The sequence below is a fragment of the Acanthisitta chloris genome, unplaced genomic scaffold (genome assembly GCF_000695815.1).
Source record: "Acanthisitta chloris isolate BGI_N310 unplaced genomic scaffold, ASM69581v1 scaffold7116, whole genome shotgun sequence".
Taxonomy (NCBI): domain Eukaryota; kingdom Metazoa; phylum Chordata; class Aves; order Passeriformes; family Acanthisittidae; genus Acanthisitta; species Acanthisitta chloris.
In genome coordinates this window covers 108470-133376 of record NW_008679690.1, presented here as the reverse complement: position 1 = coordinate 133376, position 24907 = coordinate 108470, and the positions used below count along the sequence as shown (strand labels likewise).

General features: G+C 37.5%; 1 protein-coding gene across 1 annotated transcript in view; it reads right to left on the bottom strand.

Moving 5' to 3' along the window:
* Window positions 1–5282: 5282 nt before the first annotated feature.
* The window catches only part of LOC103804767 (fibroblast growth factor 14), a 95998-nt gene continuing 76373 nt past the window's right edge, over window positions 5283–24907 (bottom strand). Inside the window, exons 3-4 of the mRNA XM_009077396.1 lie at window positions 9183–9381; window positions 5283–6625 (exon numbers count right to left, since the gene is read on the bottom strand). Of these exons, the coding sequence (XP_009075644.1) occupies window positions 6489–6625; window positions 9183–9381 (336 nt within the window). The 3' untranslated portion in view covers window positions 5283–6488. The remainder of the gene's footprint in view (window positions 6626–9182; window positions 9382–24907) is intronic.

Sequence of the window (24907 nt, the reverse complement as noted above, 5' to 3'; positions counted from 1 at the left end):
TCGAAAAAAAGAAAATACATTTTAGTTTCAAAAGTGTTTACATTTTGTGAAACCATGATTGAGCAAGAAATTACTTAAATGACTGAAAAATACTTCTTTCAGATACCAAACCGTAACATTGTGGTTTAGGTGCCAAGGTTCTGATTTTTGAAGAGGTACATGACTCAGAAATATGGGAACTATATATCAACCAGAAAAGGTTTTCCATTATTAGTCTAGACATCAGCTTTCTTTTGGAAAGGACAGTTTTGCAATAGGAAAATACAACGGTACAGAACATGTAATAGAATGCAAAAATTTCAAATAAATTTATGTAATCACTTTATTATTCCCCCTTCCCATGTAGCTCGCTCTTTCTCTTACCCACTTTTTTCCTTAACCTGGATTCTTTCTTTCTAAAAGTGAAGCTTGTGAAACCCAAGTTCTCAGGGAGTCTAATTGCCAAATATCCAACTTCTATATGTTATGCAGATAAATAATGAGATACACATCCCAAAGCTGCTAGCTGCTCTCTTATAAGGTAACCAGAATACCAGGCAGAGTTCTAAAATTTATCAATACAGTATGAAGAATCTTCAAAGTAAAATTAATCTTGAAATTTGAGTTAATATTTTATACTTATAACCCTTAAAACGTAAGAAAATATTCCTGTTGAGGTCCATGGAGTTCAGCATCTATGTATTTTGCCAACCCTAGTGTCTGGAGAGCACAGGTTGTTACTTTTATTTATGAATACTGCTGACCTGAATCATCTTATGATTAGTGGACTTTTTGCATATACATTCATCTGCCAAATCAGAGTGTAAACAATGAAGAATACAAAGCTTTCCTTGATTTCCTTCCATTTGTATTTAGTCCTGTAACAAGAAAATACTAGAAAATCAAAACTCTTATCTGGCATCAGTAGATGCTTTTAACTTGTTTCATGGCATCATAAGCAGATTTAGATATACTGCAGATCAGCTGTGGTATTTCATTCATATATAAAAGAACAACTCTTTAGACAGTTGCAGTGTCATATTTGATGTGTTTTACTTTGTAATTTGCTTTAATTTTAAATTTATACCCTTAAAGACTGTAAGGTAATTCTTATTTCTAGTTTGATTTTTTTTTAAACCCCAATCAACTCCAACATTTTGTCTACTAGATGAATTATGTAGCCAGAGCATTTCAAAAAGTGTTATCCAAATTGTTTGTTAAGTTACACGTGGAAAAAAAATTAGAATATCTAAGACAGCTACTGCCAGTGGTTCATTAAAATGCAATTGTCAAACAAAATGGTGCTATTACTATAAACCTTAAAGTATTAACTAAGACTACTAAAAATGTAATGTACACATTATTCTTTGCCAATTTTTATTCTGTTTCTTATAATGTTGCTTGAACATTTCCCTTGCTCTTCATGCTGAGGCAACTGGTGATGTGACACTCAGCAGAGCTGTTTTGTGGCTCATTTCCTCACCAGAAAAATGAGATCAGAAGGAATAAGATTATTAGTACACATATGTGAAAAATAATAGCTGTATTAATAAATTGTGATTTTACACCTCATTCCCTACGATGGGAATTCCAGACACATAAACATTAAAAGCAGGAAGAGGGGTAAGGAGGTGAAACTTACTGCTTGATTCTTCATACTAGTGACTCTAGAAACTTGTTTCCAGGTCTGTGACAAAAGGCAGTTCTAGCTGGCAAAACCAATTGGATAGATGGGGATTTTGTACTGATTAGATTGATAAACCTTATAAACAAAGATAATATAGACTTACTTGCTTGCTTGAGAGAAAGAACACAATCCAGCCAAATGCTTCTACAACAGACTTGCAGGATTACGCTTATTGTATATAACATATCTGCAATATCACCTACAAAACAGCTGTGGACTGATTTGCTTCTATAAATAATTAACCTGCTTGTAATCCTTTTTTCCCTTGGCCATACTCTCTTTTAGAATCACACAGATGAACCTTTAATTGTGTACCTGCTCTGACTTTTCTGATGCACTTCCCTTGCTTCTTTGCAGAATTACATCTCACTTTGTAGCTAAATGATACAGCTAAATGATACTGGGACAAAGAAAGCTAAGTTGAATACTCCTGTGACTAGGTAATAGAACAAAAATTTTATTACATCTTTAAAAATAAGTCATAGCATTTGCATTAGTCATCACCCAAAAAACCCCACCTGTTATCAAACATTTTAGAATGCATTGCACGGAGCATGAATTTATCTAAAGGGCAATTTAAAGAAAGAGAACCTTCTATTTTGGTCTAATTTTACTTGCATTCCCACTTGAATGGAGCTGGATAATTTCTTCTTCATACCAATAAAGAGATGGATCAAGACATGCTTTTAATGCATTGATCAAACTGCCTGCTTTCATACCTCATTGCTTAAACTAGTTTTAACCCAAGACAAAAAAAGTCCCTATATATATATAAAGCCAGAGTTCTTAGTATTTTTTCAGGTACATACCATAGTCAAAGTGAATTGCTTTACTGTATATCTGGGGAGGATGGGGCTGTGGAAGAGATTTATTAAGAACCAACCTGACTCTACACAAGTTAATGAAAATGACAGTATATTAAAAAAATCATTTCAGTATGGCTAAAACCCCCAGCAAATTAAGCAAAAGCTCTGCTATGTGAACTACAAAGCACTTAAAAGGGGCTAAAGCCCCTTCTATAGGCTGTATCATGTGAGCAATCTCATAAGGATTCCTGTGTATTTATAAAATTTTTGAAGTACAACAAAGTGGTGCTTTGTTGAAGTAGTTCGTATCTACCTAAAACTGTGTTTCTGTAACTGTGCAGGTGTGACTGATTTTGCCAAATAGAACTGTAGCTGAAATACAGATCAGAAAAAAAAAAAGAGATAATGACTATGTGCAGTGTTAACATATAAAATGGTAAGATGAGGTTAGATTTCTGTGCAAACAGTCTCTCAGAGATTAGATAAAACCCAGAAGAACAAAATACAAAGTAAGCATGCAAAAGGTCTGGAATGCTGCAGATTCACAGACAGCTGGACGTGTAAGTACAAAAACCCCAACCTGTAAGTACAAATTGATTCCATCAGGTTTACTATACAGTACTTTAGTTGTTAACAGACAGTTGAAAACAGCTTTCACTTAACAGCAAAATTAATTTTAGAGGGAAGAAAATGGTGAAGTCTCATCCTGGAGAACAGCAAGAGAGGTATTATATTAAGGAGCTAAAATTTTCTTTGGCATGGTAAAGGGGGAGAACTGAGTTTGCCAACCTATTTACATGAAGTTTCACCATCCTGTGGCCAGTGCAATGATGTTTTGCACAGTCTACTTCTTACATAAACATTTTTGTTGTTTTCCAGTATACCTTCATATAAATGTTTTATTCATCATTTGAATCTGTGTATACAACAAATAAGAATAAACACAAACTGTACAATGCAGACAAACTCTTTGCATATATGTATGTAAATTTAGTAATACTGACCAACAGCTCTTTGACAGACACACCTACAACATGCAGTTCATCCTTGCTATCCTCTTCCCATGCAACAGAGACAAGAGACAAAATTAAAGAGAGGAAACAAAGCACAAAGACACCTTTGTTATGTTCAAATAGATTGTAGAAAAAAAAATTAGGACATCTATTCATAGGATTAAACACACATATGGATTTATCCCACAGAAACAAACCAGAAAATAATAATCTTAAAAGATGTTGTATTTCCAGTAGGTACTAACTGCTTACAGAAATTAAATCTGGCCTTGGTTATAATAGCCTCCCAAACTGGTTCACAGATCATAGTTACTCTGGATCAAGAGGTTAACATTGAAAACATTACTTATATAAGATCAGGCCATGAATCAGAACCTCTTTGCTTAGCTAAGCCAGGTCTCCAGCCCTGTCTTTCTTCAGGCTCTTATGCTGGGAGAGTAAGAAAAACAGCTGGATGGGAGAGTAAAAAAAACAGCTGGATGGGACATAAACTCATGTATTCCCTCCTCATGAATCAGGTGAGAGAGAATGTAGCCTTCAGCTGTATCACCTTACTTGAAATATTGTGAAGTGCTCCTCTTATAAAGGTAGGAAAGGCTGGGGATGCCTCTGGGACCCAGCCAATAGTACAGCACCAAGGCTGCTGCCTCTCATGGGCCCTCCAGATGCAGAGCAAGCCCCAGCTCACCATGTGAGTTGCTTTGGTTTGGTTTTGTTTTCCCAGGGATGGTGCACATATCCCACTGGATCAGGTGGGATGAGAAGGGCACACCGAAGTTTTTAATAAAGTGTTGTTTTCCCCACGCACACATATTTAGTGCTAGCAGGCAAGGGCACAGTCTAAGTCAAAGTTTCTTTGCATTTTTATCACAGTTTTAGAGTAGGTTTGTTTTTATTTTTTTTCTCTACATGGATAGAGGGCGTCACGCTTAACTCATTCCCTCCCTAGACAGGCCCAACATCAAGTGCTAGCTTGCTGTTCTCATATCACATATATAAAAGGAAGTGTGGCCTACAGAAAAAAAGAAAAGGTTTATCTAGAATTTAGCAGCTTTACGGTAGCCTCCTTGAAGAGTACGTTAAATGTTGCTTATAAAAACAGAACACATTTGAAAACTAGCATGAAGAGTTCATTCAGGCTGAATTAGGTGTTCAGCTGAGCAGATGGGGGAGTTTCAAATAACCAATGGTCTCTGTTAGGGACTTCAGCACAAAGATGTGATAAAACAAATTGCCAGAAATACAGTGCTAAAAAAGGGAATGGATGGTTTCCTCTTTTTGTCTTTGAATATCAAGGTAACAGCAAGGTCAAGACAGCATTGCCACACAGCTTTCCAGACTGAGACACAGTTACCTTTTCAGCAGTTTCTGAGAAACAAATTCCTTCTTAAGCCTACAGAGAATGCCCATATTTTAATCTTCTGAAAGCCTGTGACTAAGTATGCAAAATCTTCAGTGGCATCTCTGTGACATTCTCTAAATCTTCCCCCCTGTCCCATCCCCCACAACGTTGGCTTAATTGTACACAGGTGACAAACTCAAAGGGTTGATGTTGTTTCTGGTAATATGATCCAAGGCGTAAATTTTATAATGTTTTTGATTTCTTCTAGGTTCATGTAAGAGAAAGTACAGTATACAGAGATCAAGGCAAGGCACCTTCAATCTAGCAATTTGGTGGGCATATTATCCTAGGAAGCTGGGTGGAGGTACATACTGGGATATCAGTGAGATACATAGGACCCGACTTCGCATGCTTAGCTAAAAATAAAAATAAAGTTTTGTAATATGTCCAGTTTTAAAACTTTTCTTTTAAAACACCGGAAATATTAAACTATAATTTGTAACTACCCTTTGCATTGGTGCTGCAAAAAAGAACACAACAACATCCTTGCCCATGCTTTGCTAAGTAGGTGTGGGATTCAGCCAAAAATAACAATGGCATTAAGTTCAGTTCCTTAAAAACAGGAAAGGATTATATTTGAAATGGATTTAGGTAGCACAATTCTGATTAGTCTTACTTACTTTTTCGTTATTGGTGGTGGTTGTTTTTCAAACAATGAAGATTTAGTAGATGAAAAATGAGCCTTAATTCAGGCCTACAAGGCCTACAAAATTCTTTGGACCCACTTTCCCAAAAATGAGTGGGTCTTGCTCGCTGGGCAAGGCAAATGTTACCATTACCAGTAAGCCTGTGATATGTATAAAACACACACACAAAAAGAAACTATAGGGGGATGCCAAACACTCGTTTCAGAAAACTTCCCCATTGCTTGTGTTTGACACTCTTCCCTCCACTATAATGCCAACCTCAGAAGCACAGTATCTGTTACTAAAGAGTATTCACATTTAATCAATATTGTAAGCCAGAGACAACGATCCTATTCTTTATAGATATAATTTGTAATAATAGATTTTTGAAGGCTTCCTGATTCCCTGATTGCTTTCAAAACTAAGCCACTGGCAACACTTAAGTTATAGAGAAACACAATCCCTGCAAAAGGTCACAAACAGTGGAGCGAGCAGCCTTATAAAAAAGGGAAGAAGAGAAATCCATAATAGCACAGGTTTACAGCATCTAACTAGAAATTACTTGATTATTTGTGTGCTACAAAATAGAACTTAAACACATGGATTTTGCTGAAACTGGACTCAAAAAGGGATTATGGGCAATTGTCAGCAGGCAAGGTATCAAGTGTACTTGTGAAGTATGTCATTCACATGAAGTGTCACAGTCACAGAAAAGATATTAAAAAGGCATTCCAATATCTGGTAGGGCATTCCATGGTCTGAGTTTAGCTGGTTCATCCAGGTGTCTTCTTGTTGTGGGTGGAGCTACATGTTGAGATTTATCCACTTGCAACAACTCAGTTCAGACACAGCAACAGGCAAGTTGGTGACTTGCCGCAAGCTGCTCCACAGACACTGCCGAGGGGAAGTCTGGCAAGGATAAATCGCTCAACTGTACTCGGGACTCAGTAAGTCACAACACCTGTGAGGATCTGGCTATGTCGTCTTGCTCTTGTTAACTGGTTTGCCACCATTCATTATTGCAGATGCACTTGTGCTTTTACTTGGAGTTACCCCAGCCTTTGGCACTGTTTCTCCAATATCATGCAGAGATGGTTCTCGATACATGGCAACTGAGGGGAGGAAAGAGAAAAGGAGAGGCATTTTAGAGCATGCATTGTCTCTAAGAGTTCGTCTCAAATAGGATTGATTTTCTACGATAACTGATACTGTAATATGTTCCTCTTGCTCGCTAGAGAAACTCTGTTTTGACAGACACTTGCTTTGCATCACTGATAGATTTGCTTGACCCCCTGAAATTCTCACTTCTTCTGCATCTGATTTAAAAACAGAGTAGGACACTGCATACTTGCTTGTCTAATGGATACTATAGATTCTTGGAAATGAAAAACTACTCTTCTGTCTTTGCATAAGGCAGACACACAAAAATTTACATGTATATACATATATGTACATATATATACATATACAGCCCTTAAGCTAGCATTAAATAAACACATTTTTACAAGTAAAATATGATAAGACAGATGATATTTAAAAAATGGGATCATACAATACAGTTCTCTAGACTTAAGTGGGGTTTCTTTAGTCATATGTTGCAAGACTAGGCTAGGGTCCAGTTCTACAAAGTTACAGGTGTATCAGTCTCCCAAATTTGAGGAACCTCTCTTCTGTGCCCTGAAAAAATGTCAAGGACAGTGCTGTGGAGAATACACAAGAGGTCTGGGTTTTTTTCTTCCTCCTTTCCAAAAACATAACACAGTAGTCACTGTTCTCCACTGAATATAGAAGTGCAGAAAACTCCAAATTAAATTATTAACCGAATTCTTAGAGGAATTAAACATTTGCCCCTGGGCTTCAGTCCCTATCTAACCACTCCAAATCCTTTGAGGAAAATACATGTATTCAATTACATAGTTCCAGCATTAAGCTGCCTTAATGATTAATGCTCTAGGATAATTCAATTTCATTTTCCATGTCACTGAATCAGGTAATATTACCACTTATACCTCACTTCAGTAGCATTTATTTATATCAGAGCAATGTTAAAAGAGATGTCAAAGCAGTCCAAGGAATTAATCATCACACTATGATTTCGGGACTGGCTGTGTATTGCCATGGAGAGCACAATCCCTTCATCCCTTGGCTAATTAGAGTAGGAGGCTGGAGCATCAAAGTACTGACCTTGATCTTCAGTGGTGTGAAGTTTCATAATAAATATGAAGGGCCCCATAGCATCATTAACTAATCAAATACTTGCTCTAACATTTCCAGTGACACAATCTAAACCCTTTTATGGCTTCTGAAAGACTGAAATTAAATGTCTGCTCTAGAGCACATAAAGCTGGTTATGATCTATGTCTTTAGAATGCCCCATAACTATGTTTAGGTCACTTTGCTGATTAATTAAAAGAGCTTGATGAAATAACACTGTGACCTACAAAATTATTAAGTTGAACAATATGAGATGGAACTATAAAGTAAGGAATTATATAGCAGAGCTGTCATATTTGATGATTCTCATAGGCAATGTAAGTTATTTCTAAGCCTTGTCTAAGCTATTTTGATAGTGTCTGAGCATCCAAACATTAATGAAAAAAAGTAACTTCTTTCCTAATTCATATGATTTTTTGTTGCTTTTGCAAATGCACTGGCTTTCTCTCCCTACAATTCTTAAAAATTAATATAAAAGGATTGAGATATAAAGTATTAATATTGTTTAGATCTCATGAAACTACTGTAAGCTTTCACAAGACAAGGAGAGCACAGAGGCATCAACCTGAGTTCAAATATACAGTTAAAATATAGGATTATTCTGATTCTTTCCTTATGATGAAACTCTAAAACATTTAACAAACTCATCCTTTAATCAAAAATTTTGAGTTAAAAGGTCAAAAGAAATAGGACTGATAACTAAAGCATTACTTGGGTATGTATTTTCAGACATTAAGTAGTGAGAGAATTTTCAGAATGACTGAGGCTATATGTAGCAATAAGAACAATGAAATCTGGAGTGCAATCAGGACAAGGTTTATAAAGGCCTGCAGGACACATAGGATAATCCAAAAGTTCCAAGATATAAATGGATGCATTTTTCAGAGAATGTGTGACATCACTTTAAGTGTGTAAGGTTACTATGGCTGTTATTTGCTTCTATCTTGGTTTAAAGGCCAACTTACACAAGTTATGTGCATTAAACCAACTGGCAAAGTAATACAGCAAGACTTATTTTCTAAAGAGACCTTTGTGTTTTGTATTAGAAAGCTTTTATTTTGAAATGCTGACATTTCATCCATTCCCTTTATAACTCCCAATTATCCTACAATATCCATTATTTAATTCTGCCTAATGAAAGGACTATTTTCTCACTGCAACACTTACAACTGCTTTTGTCCCTTCTGACAGAATATTTTAAAAGCAGCACAATGCACTTCTACAAAAGATTTGTTTTCTTGTACAATGACCTCTTAATCCCTGGAAAAATGTTTTTACATATGCCCTTTCTAGTATCACTATGCTGAAGCACAAAACTGCTCCATGAATCCTGGGGACTGTCACTGGGAATGGCCCCTGCGCAGGACATGCGCATTCAGAAAGGGCATTTTAGAAACCATTCCCTCTTCTTGTGAGATTTATATGAGTGTCTGCCTCTGATGAACTGAGCCTCACCTTCCAATGGCTTGGGTAGAAAATGAGCTGCTGGTTTTGTTTTCTTCACTCTGTTTCCTTTCATGACCTGTCCTTCTTTGTTCAGCCCCAAGAACCAGGCCCTCCCGGACTCCTGTTGTCTGTAGAGCATGGATGAGTAGATTACATAATAATTTTCAAAAACAGACTCCTTGAATTTGCACTCTGGTGTAAAAAGTTCCTGTGGGAGGAAAAGCAAATGTTAAATGATATCTCTGAAGTGTGGCTTCTGTTTTGTTAACTTATAAATGCCTCTTGTAATGTTAAATATATGACTTATAAGGTTCTGCTTTCAGATCAGGAGCTCTGTCTTCCTCTGGAAGACCTCCAGGTGAACTTATTTCACTACCCAGAGATGCCTGTTTTCCCATCTATGCAACAGGAATGGTATATTTTCAAAGTAGACAGGAAGTGACACAGGCATAAACCCAATATTTAAAGGACAGGAGCAATTATTACTGTGCTTATTTTTGTGAACTTACAAAAATTAAGAAAGTCTATGATAAAGCAGCATTAATGTGGAAACAGTTCTAACATGCTAAATGCAGAAAACTCCCTCTGGTTTGCAACAACCAATACTTGATGCTTAAAGTGCTGCTACCAACATATTAAAATGTATATCATACATGTCATTCCCAGGAGTCTGCATGGCCTGAAACAGCACAGGAAAAGAGTATTTTGATGTACAAATTTCTAGACAAGGAAAAATAATTCCTACTGAAAACCTCAACATTCATTCCAAAATTGGAATGTTTTTCAGAAGTCACATTCAGTAACAGCAGTTGTCCTAAACTCTATAAATAAGTTAATCTAGGCACAAACTTCTGTAGCCCAGTAGCCAAATAATAATTTATATATATATATAAGTATACACAAGTAAATAATAAAGTAAACGGTGTGGAGATACATTGAGATAGAGACTACCAAAATTATCTGAAAATTCCCAGCAAGTTAATAGGAAAATAAAAATACATTTAAAATATGATGAGAAAATAGGATTCTGTGTGAATGTGATTTTTCATCGTTGGACCCATCTGCCGAAGCCTGTGGAAGAAATGAAACATAAAAGGAGGAGGTAGATGTGGAAAAGGGGGAGGTAACTTGCTAAGCTTTAAGAACACAAAGTTCTCAGCCCTGAATACTCTCTTTTATATTTCTTTCAGTTATCTTTTCACTTCTCCATTCACAGTACTTTTTTCCCATTTCTTTTTGCTCCCTGCCCCATGCAGCACTGAGTTAACACTCAGCAGGCAATGTGTTTTCAAGGTCTCTATGCCATCCCCAGCTGCCTATGTACTGTGAGAATTTCAAAGCTGTTTCTGTCACAGATTTATTTTCTGGAAATCAAAGTCCTTAAAGACACAGTTCCCCACACCAAAAACCACAGGTGAAGGACTTTTCTGAATCTGCACTAAATGTCACTTAGTGCACAATCAAGTTCCCCTAATGTGATGGGGTGCATAGTATTTCTATTGCCATGGCTTAAGTTACCACATGTAAGCAAAGCTGTCTTGATGAACACCAGGCATACTATTGGTTTTCTCAATTATGGAGCATCTTTGGACCTCAGATAAGAAGAATTAATGTATTTTATGCAGCAGCAGACTAAAAGCAGGTACAGCTGGGAAATAATTTGTCAGCTTGCCCTAAATTAGCTGCTTTGGCCGTGTGAGCCAGTACACTTAGTGTCTATAGGTCACACTCATTTACAGGATGCAAAAAAAATATTCTCTGATATGTGTAATGAGCATCTTTTTGCACTACCACTTCTTTACCAACTATGTGCACAACTGCATATATAACACAAAACACAGTCTGTATTAGAAGCACTGAATACTAATGACAGGAAAACACCTTAACTGCACCTTCTCCTTTGCCATGGACTCTGTCTCTCTCTCTCTCTCTCTCTCTCTGTTCCAAGACTTTCAGGCATCTGTTGTTTGTGTTACTCTCCTTTCTCCTCCACTGATTTCAAATCACAGTAGGGCTCAAGGAGACTCAAAATAAAACCAGAAGGCAGGGTGGCATGCTGGAGGGAATGCCTGTTAAAACCTAGCACAAGCATTTACATGCGAGTCATGTTCCTCGGCTGTTGAAACAGCAGATGCTAATCAGGAAATGCCTACACAGCTCTCCTCATTACCTACTCCACTGCAAATGCTACCCCCTGTGTTCCCCACGAAGTTTTACTCCCTTGTAAAGCTCAATTACCATAAACAGTACTTCTTAGCCAATACTCACTTTTTTTCCTATAAACAAAAGCTGTTTGTCATTCTATGTTCCTCCATAAATGGTTGGCTGCCTCTAAACACTATTTGTGTGTTTTCCCTAACAATATCCATTACCAGATTCCTTCAAATCACATCCCTTCTCTGAATCAAACCTGGCTCTTTCTCATTTCTTTGGCATGTGCAGTAGTGTTTCTGACAGTGCACAGCATATGAAGTGAAAGGTATTTACTTTACCAAGTGAAGAAATAAAGGATTATGTCAACACAAGTGCTTGGCTACTCCTGGATGCAGACTGATAGGACAAACTGATGTCAATACTATTATGTAGATATGAAAAGTATAGTAATAGTCCAATAATTTTTCTCTTTGTTTTGGCCTATAAGGAAGGGTCAAACCTCAATTCTGTACTCTACCTAAAATACTGAGGCTTTCCTACTCCAGGTATCTGGGTAGTGTAACAGCTTTGGACAGGGTTTGCATTCGTTCAGTTTATTAGGATGCAGTTCTGCCTGGGATAAACTCTCAGTCAAAAAGTCACTTAAATATATGCTACTTTAAAGCAGACTAATAGTTCCACCAACGTGGGGAGCGTTAATGACAATGACCATGCTGAACTGCAGCCACCAGTTCCTCTGAGGAAAGACTTAATCAGAAAGAGACTTCTGAAACTGTCACCTTCCCTGGGACTCAGGTGGAAATCGAGCACTTCTTAGTTAAGAGTGATGCCTAAAGTCTTGCTTCAGACACCATCTCAGCTGACTGAAAAGCTGTAAGCACCTATACTTTCTCCAGTAAAGAAGCCACAACACCTAAGATGCTGTTTTCACATGTACCTGGGAAAAATCTAGATCTGTATATCCAAGACTCAATCCAGTAAGAACTCTCAGAAGATTACTAACGTGCTAACAGCACTGACTTAAAATAAAAAGAAAATCCATTGCTGGAGGAAAAGGCAGTACAATGGCATTTTATAAGGGAAACTGAGCAGTGAGGGCACTCCCTTAGGCTACTTGCCTATCTGTATCCAATCTGAAGGAATCCAAACTGAGTCTGGCTGACATGAATAATTTAGATCTTCCCTGCAAGAATTACTTTTTGGGTTTTGATCTCAGGACGTTTTGTATTAGGAACTGAATGAATAAATTTTCTAAACCAGACATGACTTGCAAACATGAACTTGTGTTCAGGATTTGTTTTCCAAGGTCAGTGCCCAGATTTAACCTGTAGTTTTATATAAAATGTTGTTTTCTCCTGTCAAAGCAACATTTGAAAAATAAAGTATATATCAGCTGCCAATTTCCAAAACCCCAGGAACGGGTTTTGGCTGTGAACTGCAATCTGATACACCTTCCTCAGTCTTGGGGAAGTGAAGGATGTATTAAACTGCACCTTGCTGACAGGGATTTTCACTTGGATATTTTTGTTAGATTCCCACCAAGATTTTGCTTGTTGTGAGTCCTATATGGAGATAATTTAATTCTCCCAATTGGAGCAGCATTAATACATATCACAACATGCAGATCATGGGTTCACACTCCTGGAATAAAAAGTTCTGTCATTGGGGAGTTAGTTCTGAGGCCCCCACCAATGTTGCCAAATCTCAGCATTACAGTATTACTTCAGAATAATGAGGGCATAGCTCATGGAATCTTGTTGTGGTGTGAGAATCTACTTTCATTTAAGAACAAAACACAAATAAAATTAAAAAAAGCTATTATCCACCTCTCAAACCTGGGAATGCCTGAATGACAGAGATCAGCTTACGTGTGGTGTCAACATAGAGATGTAAGGATTGTTGGAATGTAATTCAGATGACAACTGAGATGAATTCCCTACCAAGTAATGTCTTTCTGTCAATCAAAAGCTGAAGTCTGACATGACAAAGCTAGGGCTCAATGCCAATCAATAACATGGCACCGTTGCAATGGCTAGAGTTCAAAATCAAAGTACAGCAAACTTTATAGTCCCACAAGTCACTGAGTAATGAAAATATTTGAATGTTTTATCAGTGTAGCTTCCAACTGCTGGGATTTCACAATTTAGCCTGTTCAATTTAGCCAGCTTTAGTGAAGTTGCACGTATTAATTTCTAGCCATGGTCTTTCACTTCAAATAATCCCCACAAAGCACAGCATTTTTCTACTACAGCTCTCAGAAAGAACCACAGAGCTGCAAAATGAAAACTAGCATGACAACACAAGTAGCCATACAGCTTCTAGATATTGTTTTAAAATTGCATGGACACCTGCAATTTTAAATTATATTTCTGTTCAGTAATTCCATCAATAATGAATTCTCAGGACTGAACAAAAAGTAACCTTCTGTTGCACACCATGAGGGACAGCATGAGACCACAGATTACAATGGTCAGCTGTTCAAACAACAAGGGCTTCTTTGTTTCCTACCTTCTAGTCTTGAACCTTAAGCCACTTTAGATTTGTGTTTTATTCTGAAATACAGGAAAGAAGGGTATCATTCTAGTTACAGCTCATAGAAGTGATAGAGCTAGCAGACATCCTCTTGAATTGTAGCCAGCAGCAAATAAGGAGGCAGTGGATTCCCCTGGAGATGGGCTCAACAAGACTTGTTCATCACACCAGGCAGCAAAAGCACAGCTGTAGACTGAATTAGCTGCAGTTTCTCCTTGGTGCCAAGCAGAAAACACAATTGCAATACAAACTCAAAGAGATTGCCAGGCGAGGAACAGCCAGTCTAATCAAGCACTGTAGAAAACCCTGACACTTTTTATTATTTGAACTTGGAAGTGCAGGTCATGGAACAGGACCTTGGTGCTTTTGAAGTACAGACCAAGTGGAATCTGTCTGATGTGAACACCTCACAATCAAAAAACCCCAAAACATCCAATCAATGATATCAGCATGGTAGTAGCTGGTTATCGAACTTTTTTTGTACAAATGATGATGAAAGATTCTTCAGGAAAGACTGGAGAAAGGGCAACACTAGCTTTGTGGAGGCTATGAGAAACTTCTAGAGAGGGAGAAAAACAGCACAGAGACAGCACAAAGGTGTTTTGAGGGTTAGAGGCTAGCAACACAGGGATCAAAGGAAGGAAGTGACATTTTAATAGTGGATAGAAAGGTTGGAAATGACTCATGAGGAAGGGTCTTAAAGTTGAAAACAAGTAGTCTGTTTAATGAGGAAAAGTCACTCAAAAGAGAAGAGAAATACAGTTGAAATAAGGAAGGTGGTGAACTTTGTGGCAGACTTCTGAATGGAGACTGTGGGGGTAGCACTGTGTTTCTCAGTGCAGAAGGGGAGTATGCTGCAGTAATTGAGGTGTGAAATGATGAGATCGCAGAAAACAGCGGAAGGGCAGTGGAAGGGCAAAATGCCTTGTCATAGACGTATCTGTGCAGCAAAACCTGCAAGATCTGAAGGCTCCTCCTGCACATGAGACCTGTAATAGATCTAAATTGATATTTCTCTGACTTGCTGCACATTGAATTAGGGGAGTTACACTACCTTCTTACAGTAGAGTGATTTGACAAATGCTGGTGCAAGAAAATAAAAAGTTTACTTAACATTTCCCATCCATAGCACCAATTTTTCCCAACACTTAAGCAGGCCAAAAGTATAGAGTTCAAAATGATCTTGTGCATGAGTTCCTCTTCCATGACAAAAACTCAGTAACACATGGTTCCGTACCTTGCAGATTAAGGAGAAATTTTTATTATACTTCCTGTGTGTTCCAAAGACATTTAATGGATCTAGGGCTAAAATCCCATAACACAAACACAACTTTTAAACATAAAACCAAGACCAAGCAAAGTTGGCAGAATTCTCTGTGTGCAAGGAACACGAGACTTGCTGCAACTGCAAACTTTGCAGTCACTTTATTAACAAAGCTTCAAAATAAAAGGCAGTAATAGCTGAACCTGGCAATCCTACAGATGCCCCAAGAAAGTAGCAAATACTCAAAACACCTTACACACTTTCCATCATCTTCTGACAGAAAATTTCCTTAATAGACTACAACAGTCAAAGAACACCATAATTGGCTCTTCTATGCTAAAGTTATTTCTGTCCTCTGGAAGATTACTAAACATGTGGACTTTAAAAAAATAGGACTTGATATCATGCAGGTAAAATCCAGGGATGATTCTTGCTAGTTAAAGAATCACTGAGAATGCAGTAAGGGTGTCAGCATGTAAAAGCAAAACTTCTAGCTACAGTTCCTGTCTCTCATTTTTAACTTTTTAAAAGACTTGAAGATGTGAATATCACTGCTTGTAAGGAAATGAAACACAACTTTTGACTAAATTTAGGCAAAAGTAAATATAATTCAATGCTATTGCAAATATTAGCACTTACTTAACTGTGATTCTGTTTCGTAGGGATATGACTGGTAATATTAATCATGTAGCAATTCTTCTATTCATGTACATTCAAAAGCACCTTAAAAAGGGCCATCAATAAAAGCCACATAGCATAAAGATAAACTAATAAAAAAATAGCTTGGACAGATATTACAGAATCCAGAATAGTTACTGTTGGAAAGGACCTCTGGAGATCAACTAGTCCAACTCCCAGTACTGATCACAGTCTGAATTTGGCTTAATTTTATGCCCACAGAATCACAGCATCAGCCAGGTTGGAAGGGACCACAGTGGGTCATCTGGTCCAACTTTGCTGCTTAAGCAGGGTCATCCCTGCACATGGCACAGGATTAGACCTAGACAGTTTTTTAATATCTCCAGTAAGGGAGAATCCACAACCTCTCTGGGCAATCTGTTCCAGTATGCACTTACTCAGAGACCAGATCAGAATCATGGAATCATTAAGTTTGGAAAAGGCCTCCAAGATCATCAAGTCCAATCTTTGACTGAACACCACCACATCAACTAAACCATAGCACTAAGTGCCATGTCTAGTTGTTCTCGAACACTTCCAGGGACAGTGACTCCACCACTTCCCTGGGCAGCCCATTCCAATGCTTAACTTTTCAGTTAAGAAATTCTGATGTCCAACCTGGGCCTTCCCTAGTGCTGCTTGGGCCCATTTCCTCTTGTCACTAGTTGCCTGTGAGAAGAGGCCAACCCCCACCTTGCTACAACCTCCTTTCATGCAACTGTAGAGCGTGATAAGGCTGAAACAGAATATAAACCAGCTTGGATTGCAAAAATTTCCTTGTTTCATAACAGAAAGGCTGCATTGCTTACAACTAGCAGCTACAGTCATATTAAACAATAATTTATTAAAGGCAATAATATTTTGTATGGAAGACAGAGCACATGCTTATCACTTCCATAAACTTACAAGACTAAATAACGATGTCAGATAAAAGCACATTTTAAATAATAAATTCAAGAATGATCCCTAATTGCTACTTATATACACTAACCAGGAGAAGTCACATATATTTCTCTCTCCTTCTACAAGCCAATATTATGTTACAAGCAGTGCTCAGGTATTTATCTTCTTTTGATCACTACCTACAATTCAGAGTCATCCACTCAGTGGGACATGGCTGAAATAGAACAAATTTTCCTTCCTTGATATAATAATTTCTGATAGATGTTATTTAAAGTTGTAGAGTTTGACTCAAAAAATGAACTAATGTTTATGAAATGTAGCCCATCATGCAGATCCAAAATGCAACCCTCACATTAGGAGTGAGTGAGTAGAGGTTGTTTAAACTTGAGAGAAGATTTGGAGCAGCAGCCTTGATAAGGTTACTAATTTTCAAAATTTTCTTTATGGCACTCATGCCAAAACTAGAATACTTCACCAAATGCTCAAGAGAAGAACCACTAAAAAAACTGTTGCCTCACCTGAAAGAAAGAAGCAAAATTAATTTTAGAAATATTACTAAGAAGACAAATTTGTAGCTATGGGTTCAGAGTGGGCTGCAGCCCACAGACAGCCATCACACTTTATAGTATATGGTCAAGTGTAATATCTATCCCCCTTCATCCCCACAGACATATAAAGAAGAGTGAAGTTATTTTCTGCTTCAGTTCAACTCTGAACTTTCACAGAAATGTGTACTTTTTGGCTTAAGTACATCTTTGGTTTTAAAGGAAATGCAGCCAGAATCCTTGTATCAGTGAAATGAGATATTATTTCTCCAAGAACACAATCTCCTCCCCACCTAATCCTCAGCATCTAGCTTCCCTTAAGATTCAAATTTGCAGTAAAAATCTGCTTTAAGGCTTCAGCTTAAGCACCAACTATAAATCCTTTCTGTATCAACAGAGAAAGATATCTTTTCTCTCCTGTACAGAATCTGTGATTAAAGAAATCCAGTATCAATAAGAAAGGCAGATGCCCCAAGGCATGACTAAGAGAAATTGCATTGTAAGGAATATTTTCTTCCAGTACTGCTATGGGAGGTTTTGGAGAAGAACATGAGTAAACCAGCCTATCTTTGATGGTCACTTCCACTCAGAACAGCCATAATTCATCAGCTTGTAGACAGCACCAGGTACTCAGCTAGAAAAGGTCAGTGCCAAGGGAAAAATGGGACAGCACTAAATTAAGAGACTGAAAGGAAGGATTTAACAACATAGCTGTTGAAACAAACCACAATGGGCTGGGGAAGAAAATTTCATCTGGTTGCCCATCAATCCACCACTCTGTCCCTGGATGAATAATGCAGGAGGAATACAGAGTACACTCAGTCATAGACCAAACCTTTCCAAATGACAGTGGAATTTTTTGACACAAGTTTATCCAGACACTTACAGTCATTACTATAGACAACCTTCTGCAATCCAAATGCCTCAAATAAAACAAACTATAAAGAACAGAGCAAAGTAGTTATCCAAATGGCCAAGTACCCAAGAAGAACCAAGGAGGATGACTTTTTCTAAATGTTTACCACTAATGAAATCCCTGCTCCTCTCCAATACCCTGAAATATTGGATAATGAAAACTGATCTTTGCCACTACTGTCCAAAGTCAGATGGGATGATATATTTTCATATATACGGTGTATTTGCAGACCTCCCTCAGTGTGAGAGCATGACATGTCCATAACCATGTACAAATGCAAAAGTAAACATAAATAGATGCAAATTCAGATGTATTTTGTAAGGTATACTTTAGGCTCTTTAGTTCTACATGTTCCTTCCAAAAGATGTGTGAATTTATGAAAGTTTTAAACGGGTGTCATTTACAAGCTGAGAAGCTAGAAAAAGTTGCAAGAACACTCAAGTTATAAGAAGTGGCCTAGTTTGCTGTACTCTTTTCTATTTCTTTTTTCTTTGCAGTTGTGAGCTTGTTTTTCTGCTTGCAGTCTTTTTTTATGACCTGTCAGTGCATGAATTATACTGTCTAAAAATCAACTATTATAAAAGACAGGGGCTGGAATGAAAAAAGTCAGTAGGGTAGGTCAGTTATATGAACTTCTTGTTCTCATCCTTATGCTGTTTTATGCTGGGTGTTCATAAGAAGACCATGAAAAGTAAATTCAGAGGCTGAGGAGACTTGTGCACAGCACAACTATTCTATAACAAATGTAATCAGTTCTCTGATAAAATGCATTATCTAAGCCTTCTCTTAGTTTCACAACTCAATATAAGCTGCAGTTGACCGCTGAAGGTTGGGAAGCAAAAGGAACAGTGACAACTTTCATGTGTTTGTTACTTAGTTCTTATTTTGCAGTAAATACGTGTTTTAGAAGAAAACAAGCAATTTCTTGCTTCATTCACTGTGTATCTTCTTGCCCATCCACAGTGGAAGCACAACTGTGTGTATTCAACAGGCTTTCTCTATTTCCTTCCGAAGCAGCTTTCACACACAAAAACAAAGGGGTCTAAATCCATCCTCTGTTCAGCTTCCTTCATTCCTTTTCCAATGAGAAGATAGAAAATGATGGACATCAAATCTGAAAGGCAGTCAAAACCTGACAGGCTGACAGGCGCTTAAATATTCTGTATTGTTTCATATTTTATGCATTTTTGGGTCTTTCATAGAGATGGATGCCTACAGCACTGTTCCACTTAAACACAAGAAGTCAATGCACACAGGACACCTAACAGAGTGCTGCCCACTGCATACCTGTCCAGAAAAGATAACACAAGAGCAAGGCTGTCTGTCCTGAAATTAATATATGCAAACAAAAATCCTAAATTTCTTGGTAGTATAGGACATATTTTTATATGTATCTCTCATGCAAATAGTAATTTTTTTAAAAAAAGCATATGTTCACTTAATGTATTCCAGTTCATTCAGAGATCTAAAAATGTGTTCCTGTTATTATTTAATTTTCACACATCTACAGAACTGTTACCTCAAGTATCCATTATCAGAAGAAACTGAAAGTAGAGATTCACACACAAACGTTCAAAAGCTGTATAGTGAATCAGTATCAAAGACAAAAGAAAATCCACTGTCTCCTGTTTTAACTCAAGAATTAATGGGAAATAAAATGTCAGCCACTAGAAGGTACTATTTTTGAATAGCAACACACCATTAACCAGTCAGAAGTGGTGAAAGGAAACAAGTCAGACACTTTTGTGTATATCTTCATATATTAAAAAACCCAAAAACTTAATATATCTCATTACACAGATGATGACATGCAACTCTTAACACACTCAGCAGTGATGCTTATTTTTCTTATGAATGGATAACAACAAGATGATTATAAATACATCCATTTTATCCTGATGTCCAGACAAAATTCCTCTTTTAGCAACAAACTTAGATGGGTTGATTATGAACAGTGTGAATATAGGTGCCTGGGAAAACCCATAAAGTTACAAAACCCAGTGTGATACCAAAGGACTAGGGCTTTTCATTTGCATCAGTGTTACAATATGTACTGCAGAACTCAAAACAATGTCTGGAAATAGTTTTACCAAGTAGCATTCATAGCAACCATAAACAAAGCAAGATTTTTTTCCAAAGGTGCTGGCAACTGAGGGATAATCCATGACACTACTAGAAATCTGACAGTGTCCCATAAAATCAGTTATCTCAAGCCTTTACCTAACTCATTGACTCATTGTCTACTATAGGCTATTCCTAGAGCTCAACATATTGATTTTAGAGCAGCTTCAATGTATTCATGAATCATCCTGATGAATAATGAGATGCACAGATATACAACATTTAACTCTTCTAATCTGCACCTGAGGAATGCAGACTGAAAAAAAAAGGAAAATAATCAATTTTGGTTTTCTTTTTTTGGCATCTACAGTACTCTGATGGGAGGACTAACTTCTCTGTATCTAATTTCATTCCAGCAGAACGCAGTATACCATACCTCACACGTAACAGTTTTTGCAAAGAGGTGCAGCTCTCAGGAATATGTTTTCAAGAAAGCAATGAGGTTTTACTTGAGATTATGGTTCGTTTTACAGCTGATTGGAAGTAGATTTACATTGCCTACGTTCCTGAGAAGTTGAGGATATTCCTCTTTGTCAACATGGCAATAAAAATGAATTATTTAGATATTTGAGTGGCTAATTGCGAAGACCAACTGAGCTAGAAAACATATATTACTATTGAGTTGTGTATACAAACAATTGGAGCATCAGGGTCAAAACTATAGCCTACTCAAAACAGCAAGTCGATCTGTAATCTGCCTTCGACTGGCAAAGGAAACACAATCGATACACATATTAAGGTCTTCCCTGCTACCTCATCTGTAAGAAGCAGGAGCAAACTGCTGAATTCAGACTGTTTTAAGGTCACACAAAAAGCCTACTGATTTCTAAACCAGAAAGCATGGAGGTGAAAATATCAGGTATTTTTATTTCCAAGTTCATTGGAAACACAGTTCTTCACCACTTCACCAAAGCTGAGGATAGTTTTTATTTCATCCTGTCACAAGAAAGATATGCATCAAGCCATACTGCACACAAATGCTGAACTGCAAGGGATAATTCAGAAATGTTGGAAACAGCCTGAACTTCAGCTAGTGAGCTGGCTGCCCCTACCTGATGCCTGGTGATGCCTCTGATGTTATCTTGATCTCAGGTGCCTTTTCAGAGAGCTGTTATTTTACCTATGGGTTACGAGCACTAATTTATCACTTATTCCCTAGCTCTGTAGACCCTGATGATCCTTGATAATTCACATAAGTTCCTATTACACCTTTTTTTCACTGCTTATAATTTTACCTGAATAGCTTTGGCTTTGTTCCTATACTAAAACTCCTGCTTTCTCTTTAGCTGTGGTGGTGAAGCCTGTGCTTGAGACTGTGCCTATGCCAAGGTGCCACTTCTTGTGTCCAGAATGTCCTCCTCATCCTTCGTGCCTACCTTCTGGCTCTGGCTTTGGCCAGAGGCTTTTCCCCAAGAAGACATGTTCAGACAAGAGGATGCACACACTCACCCTGCAAACTTAATTCTAAACTTCGGCCTTGTGGCCAAAGGCAATGAAGATACCTCCCTAAATTATCTGCCCATGGAAGAAATGCACCAAAAATTTCTGTGCTTGCTTTTCAGATGATATCCTGTCATTCCTTCCCACTGGGTCTTTTATATTTTTGGAGGGTTTTGGGTTGGGTTATTTTTTTTGTTCATATACATTTACATGGCTGTCTTCTTTTCTGTATGCACCCAGGTCTCATAGATGTTAAGAAAACAGACCAACACAAAGCCAAACAAAGCAAAAAAAGAGAATTAAAAGAAAACGTTTTAGCAAGTTTCTTATTTTGAGAGAGGTTTGGAATGGAAAAAATATAAGCAAGGAAAAGAAAAAGGTGTCCCACCACTAGACCATACCTTAATTCCTCTAGAGCAAAGTTCCTTGTAATTTCACAATACACAAACTAATTCATTGACTGCTGTCATATTGTCAAGTGCTGGCCACACTTTTGTCAGATTATGCCTCCTTGCTTACAAGATTGTGGGATTTTTTTGCCTTTTAGTATCTGTTGATCTACATTCCATTTTTCTTGTCCATTTTTTTCAAGTCTTTAAGAACCTTTTAAACTATATTCTCTCTTTCTTTCTCCCACAATTATCAAAGCAGCATATTAAAGTGTTGCTACAGGCCATCTGAACTCCTTGGTCTGAGAATGTCACAGTGATTGCATGCCTGTTTCCATACTCACATATGCAGGAATTTAACTGTTTACTTTGACCTTAAAGTGACATCAAAAAGGGCAAAGGTTTGACTTCCTGCTTATACTTTCCTCTTTTGAGCTATAAACATACAACTTGCTTATCCTCAGCTTTATTTGGATTTCCAACTCCTCCCACCATGTACCAAAACCATTGCATGACACTAATTCCTAAAATCTATCAAAATTACATATATGTTCTGCTGTTATTCCTATTGAACTAGTTTACTAAATTCTTAAAATTAAGCAAAAATGCAGATGAATGACCTGTGTTTAGACTTAAAATCCTGTCCCACTTGTTTACATATTTTTTAGTTTCTGCCTTTTACATTGATCCAGAAAGATACAAGCAGTCCCAAGTAAGCCTGTGCATTAGAGCCTATCTTTCAACCACTACAACTGAATTTGGTCCTCATGCTTGTACAAATATCGAATTAGAGATGGATGTGTTCTTTTTCTCCTGAAAATTCTCAGTTCTGTTGCCTTTCTATAGTCATTAGGTGATCTTTTTTTTCCCTGCTGCTCATAATTCCTTACAAAATATAATTTTTTAGATACACGAGCTTCGCTGAAGAGGCAAGTAAATACAACCTTTTGACTGGGACTTGAGCAGTTGGTTTGACTCAATGCATGTCAGGGCTGATCTCATTGGTGGAATAACATGTAAATAAACAATACACTTTCTGTATCCATCATCTACGAGAGCCAAGGTGATAATAGAACACAGACACATTTCAAAATGCATAAAAACAATGACTTGTAGAAGAACAAATGAAAGAGTGGGCAAAGAAAGAGAGCTTGACTGAAATACATGAAAGATTTACCAAACTATTTTCTGTGTTATGCTGCCTTGTTTTCTTTTAGCTGTGAGTTTTAACCTATCATCAGTGGTATTTCCTCAGGACTTTGTTCATGTCACTTCCAGTCCTTTGCAAAGACTTTAGAGTTTAGGGAGTATTACCTATTATTCTGCTCAAATATCTGATTTCTATAATGGGTTGAGTATAGAATGTGGGAAAATAATAGTAAGAAGAACAAGTCTGCTCATAGAGTATTGGAGTTGCTGTATCAAAACTGAGATTGCAGAGGCATTATAAGAGAAATAAACCTACAGAACATGCAATGAAGTGTCTAAAACTTACAGAAGGTGGTACCCCCTCTTCTTCTACCTCTGCAGTTTGCCTATCAGGTCTTTTTAATTGAACATTTGATCTAACTAAGAGCAAAGAAGCAAACAAACAACCAAAAACAAACCCCCAAACCCCCAAACAAACAATAACAAACCCAAACACCTAGATATTTTGGAAATGTGAGTCAATTTCTACTGCACAATTTGCAATAATTTAGTACATATATAACACTTGGCTAATCCAGGTAATTCTTTATAAACTGAATGTCTCAGCTGCAAAAAAGGACAATCCTTATATGTTAATTAAACAATGATCATCCTTCAGATCTCCTAGTGCTCATAAAAGATGGCATCAGCAATTGTGTTAGGCTTTTTGAAAACAATCACACATAGTCTTAATATTAAGTAATAAATAAACATTTCTTTTTAAATCCACATTTAAATAGAGATTGGTTAATAGTACAGTTTGTCTGGATCCCCAACGATGTCACATCCCTTTGGCATTTAAGATCCAGTCATCTTTACTGCTACAGCACCTTGCATATTCAGTATTTCACCAAGCATTCAGAGGTGTCAGTGGGAAGCATCAAGCTATTTGGGAAATCTCAGAGTATGAAGCAGGCTGCCAGTAACAGGCTGTGACATTCCAAATGGGACTGCTCAGAGAAAGAAGAAACCCACTTCTTCAGGATGTGCACTGTTATGATGCTCTGCCACTGATTAAGAGACAAGTGCTGCTGCTGGGAGCTGCCTCTGCAGGTGTGCTTGGAGGTGTGTCACCTCCGCTGCTTCTGGAAAGCCATCAGCCTGGGAACTGAACTCTTCCATGGAAAAAAAACACCAATTAAAACAATGCTTCCAGTAAATATAAAATCAGAGGCATTGGGTATACCTGCCTACACCAGTCCCTAATTTCAGTAAATAAACTTTAATTCTCTTATCTCCTTGCAAGAGATCAGTAATTAGGAAACAGGGAGTCACCACGAATTGCATTCACAGTTTCTGCTGAGGTGCTTAGTCCCCCGCAGTAACAAGAACATGATGTTTACATTCTGTGTGATTTACATCAATAACAAAACTGGTATGTCACAAAAAGACAAACAGAAAACTTTTTTCCCTTTTCACTTCTGTCAAGCTTTATGTCTTCAAAGGTCTGTACTAGTAATTCCACCCACCACTGCCAGCAAACAGAATAATACAATCATAGAACAGTTTGGGCTGAAAAGCACCTTCCATGGTAAGATGAGAGATCTCATTCCAACCCTCCCTGCCATGGGCAGGAACCTTCCACTAGACCACGTTGCTCAAAG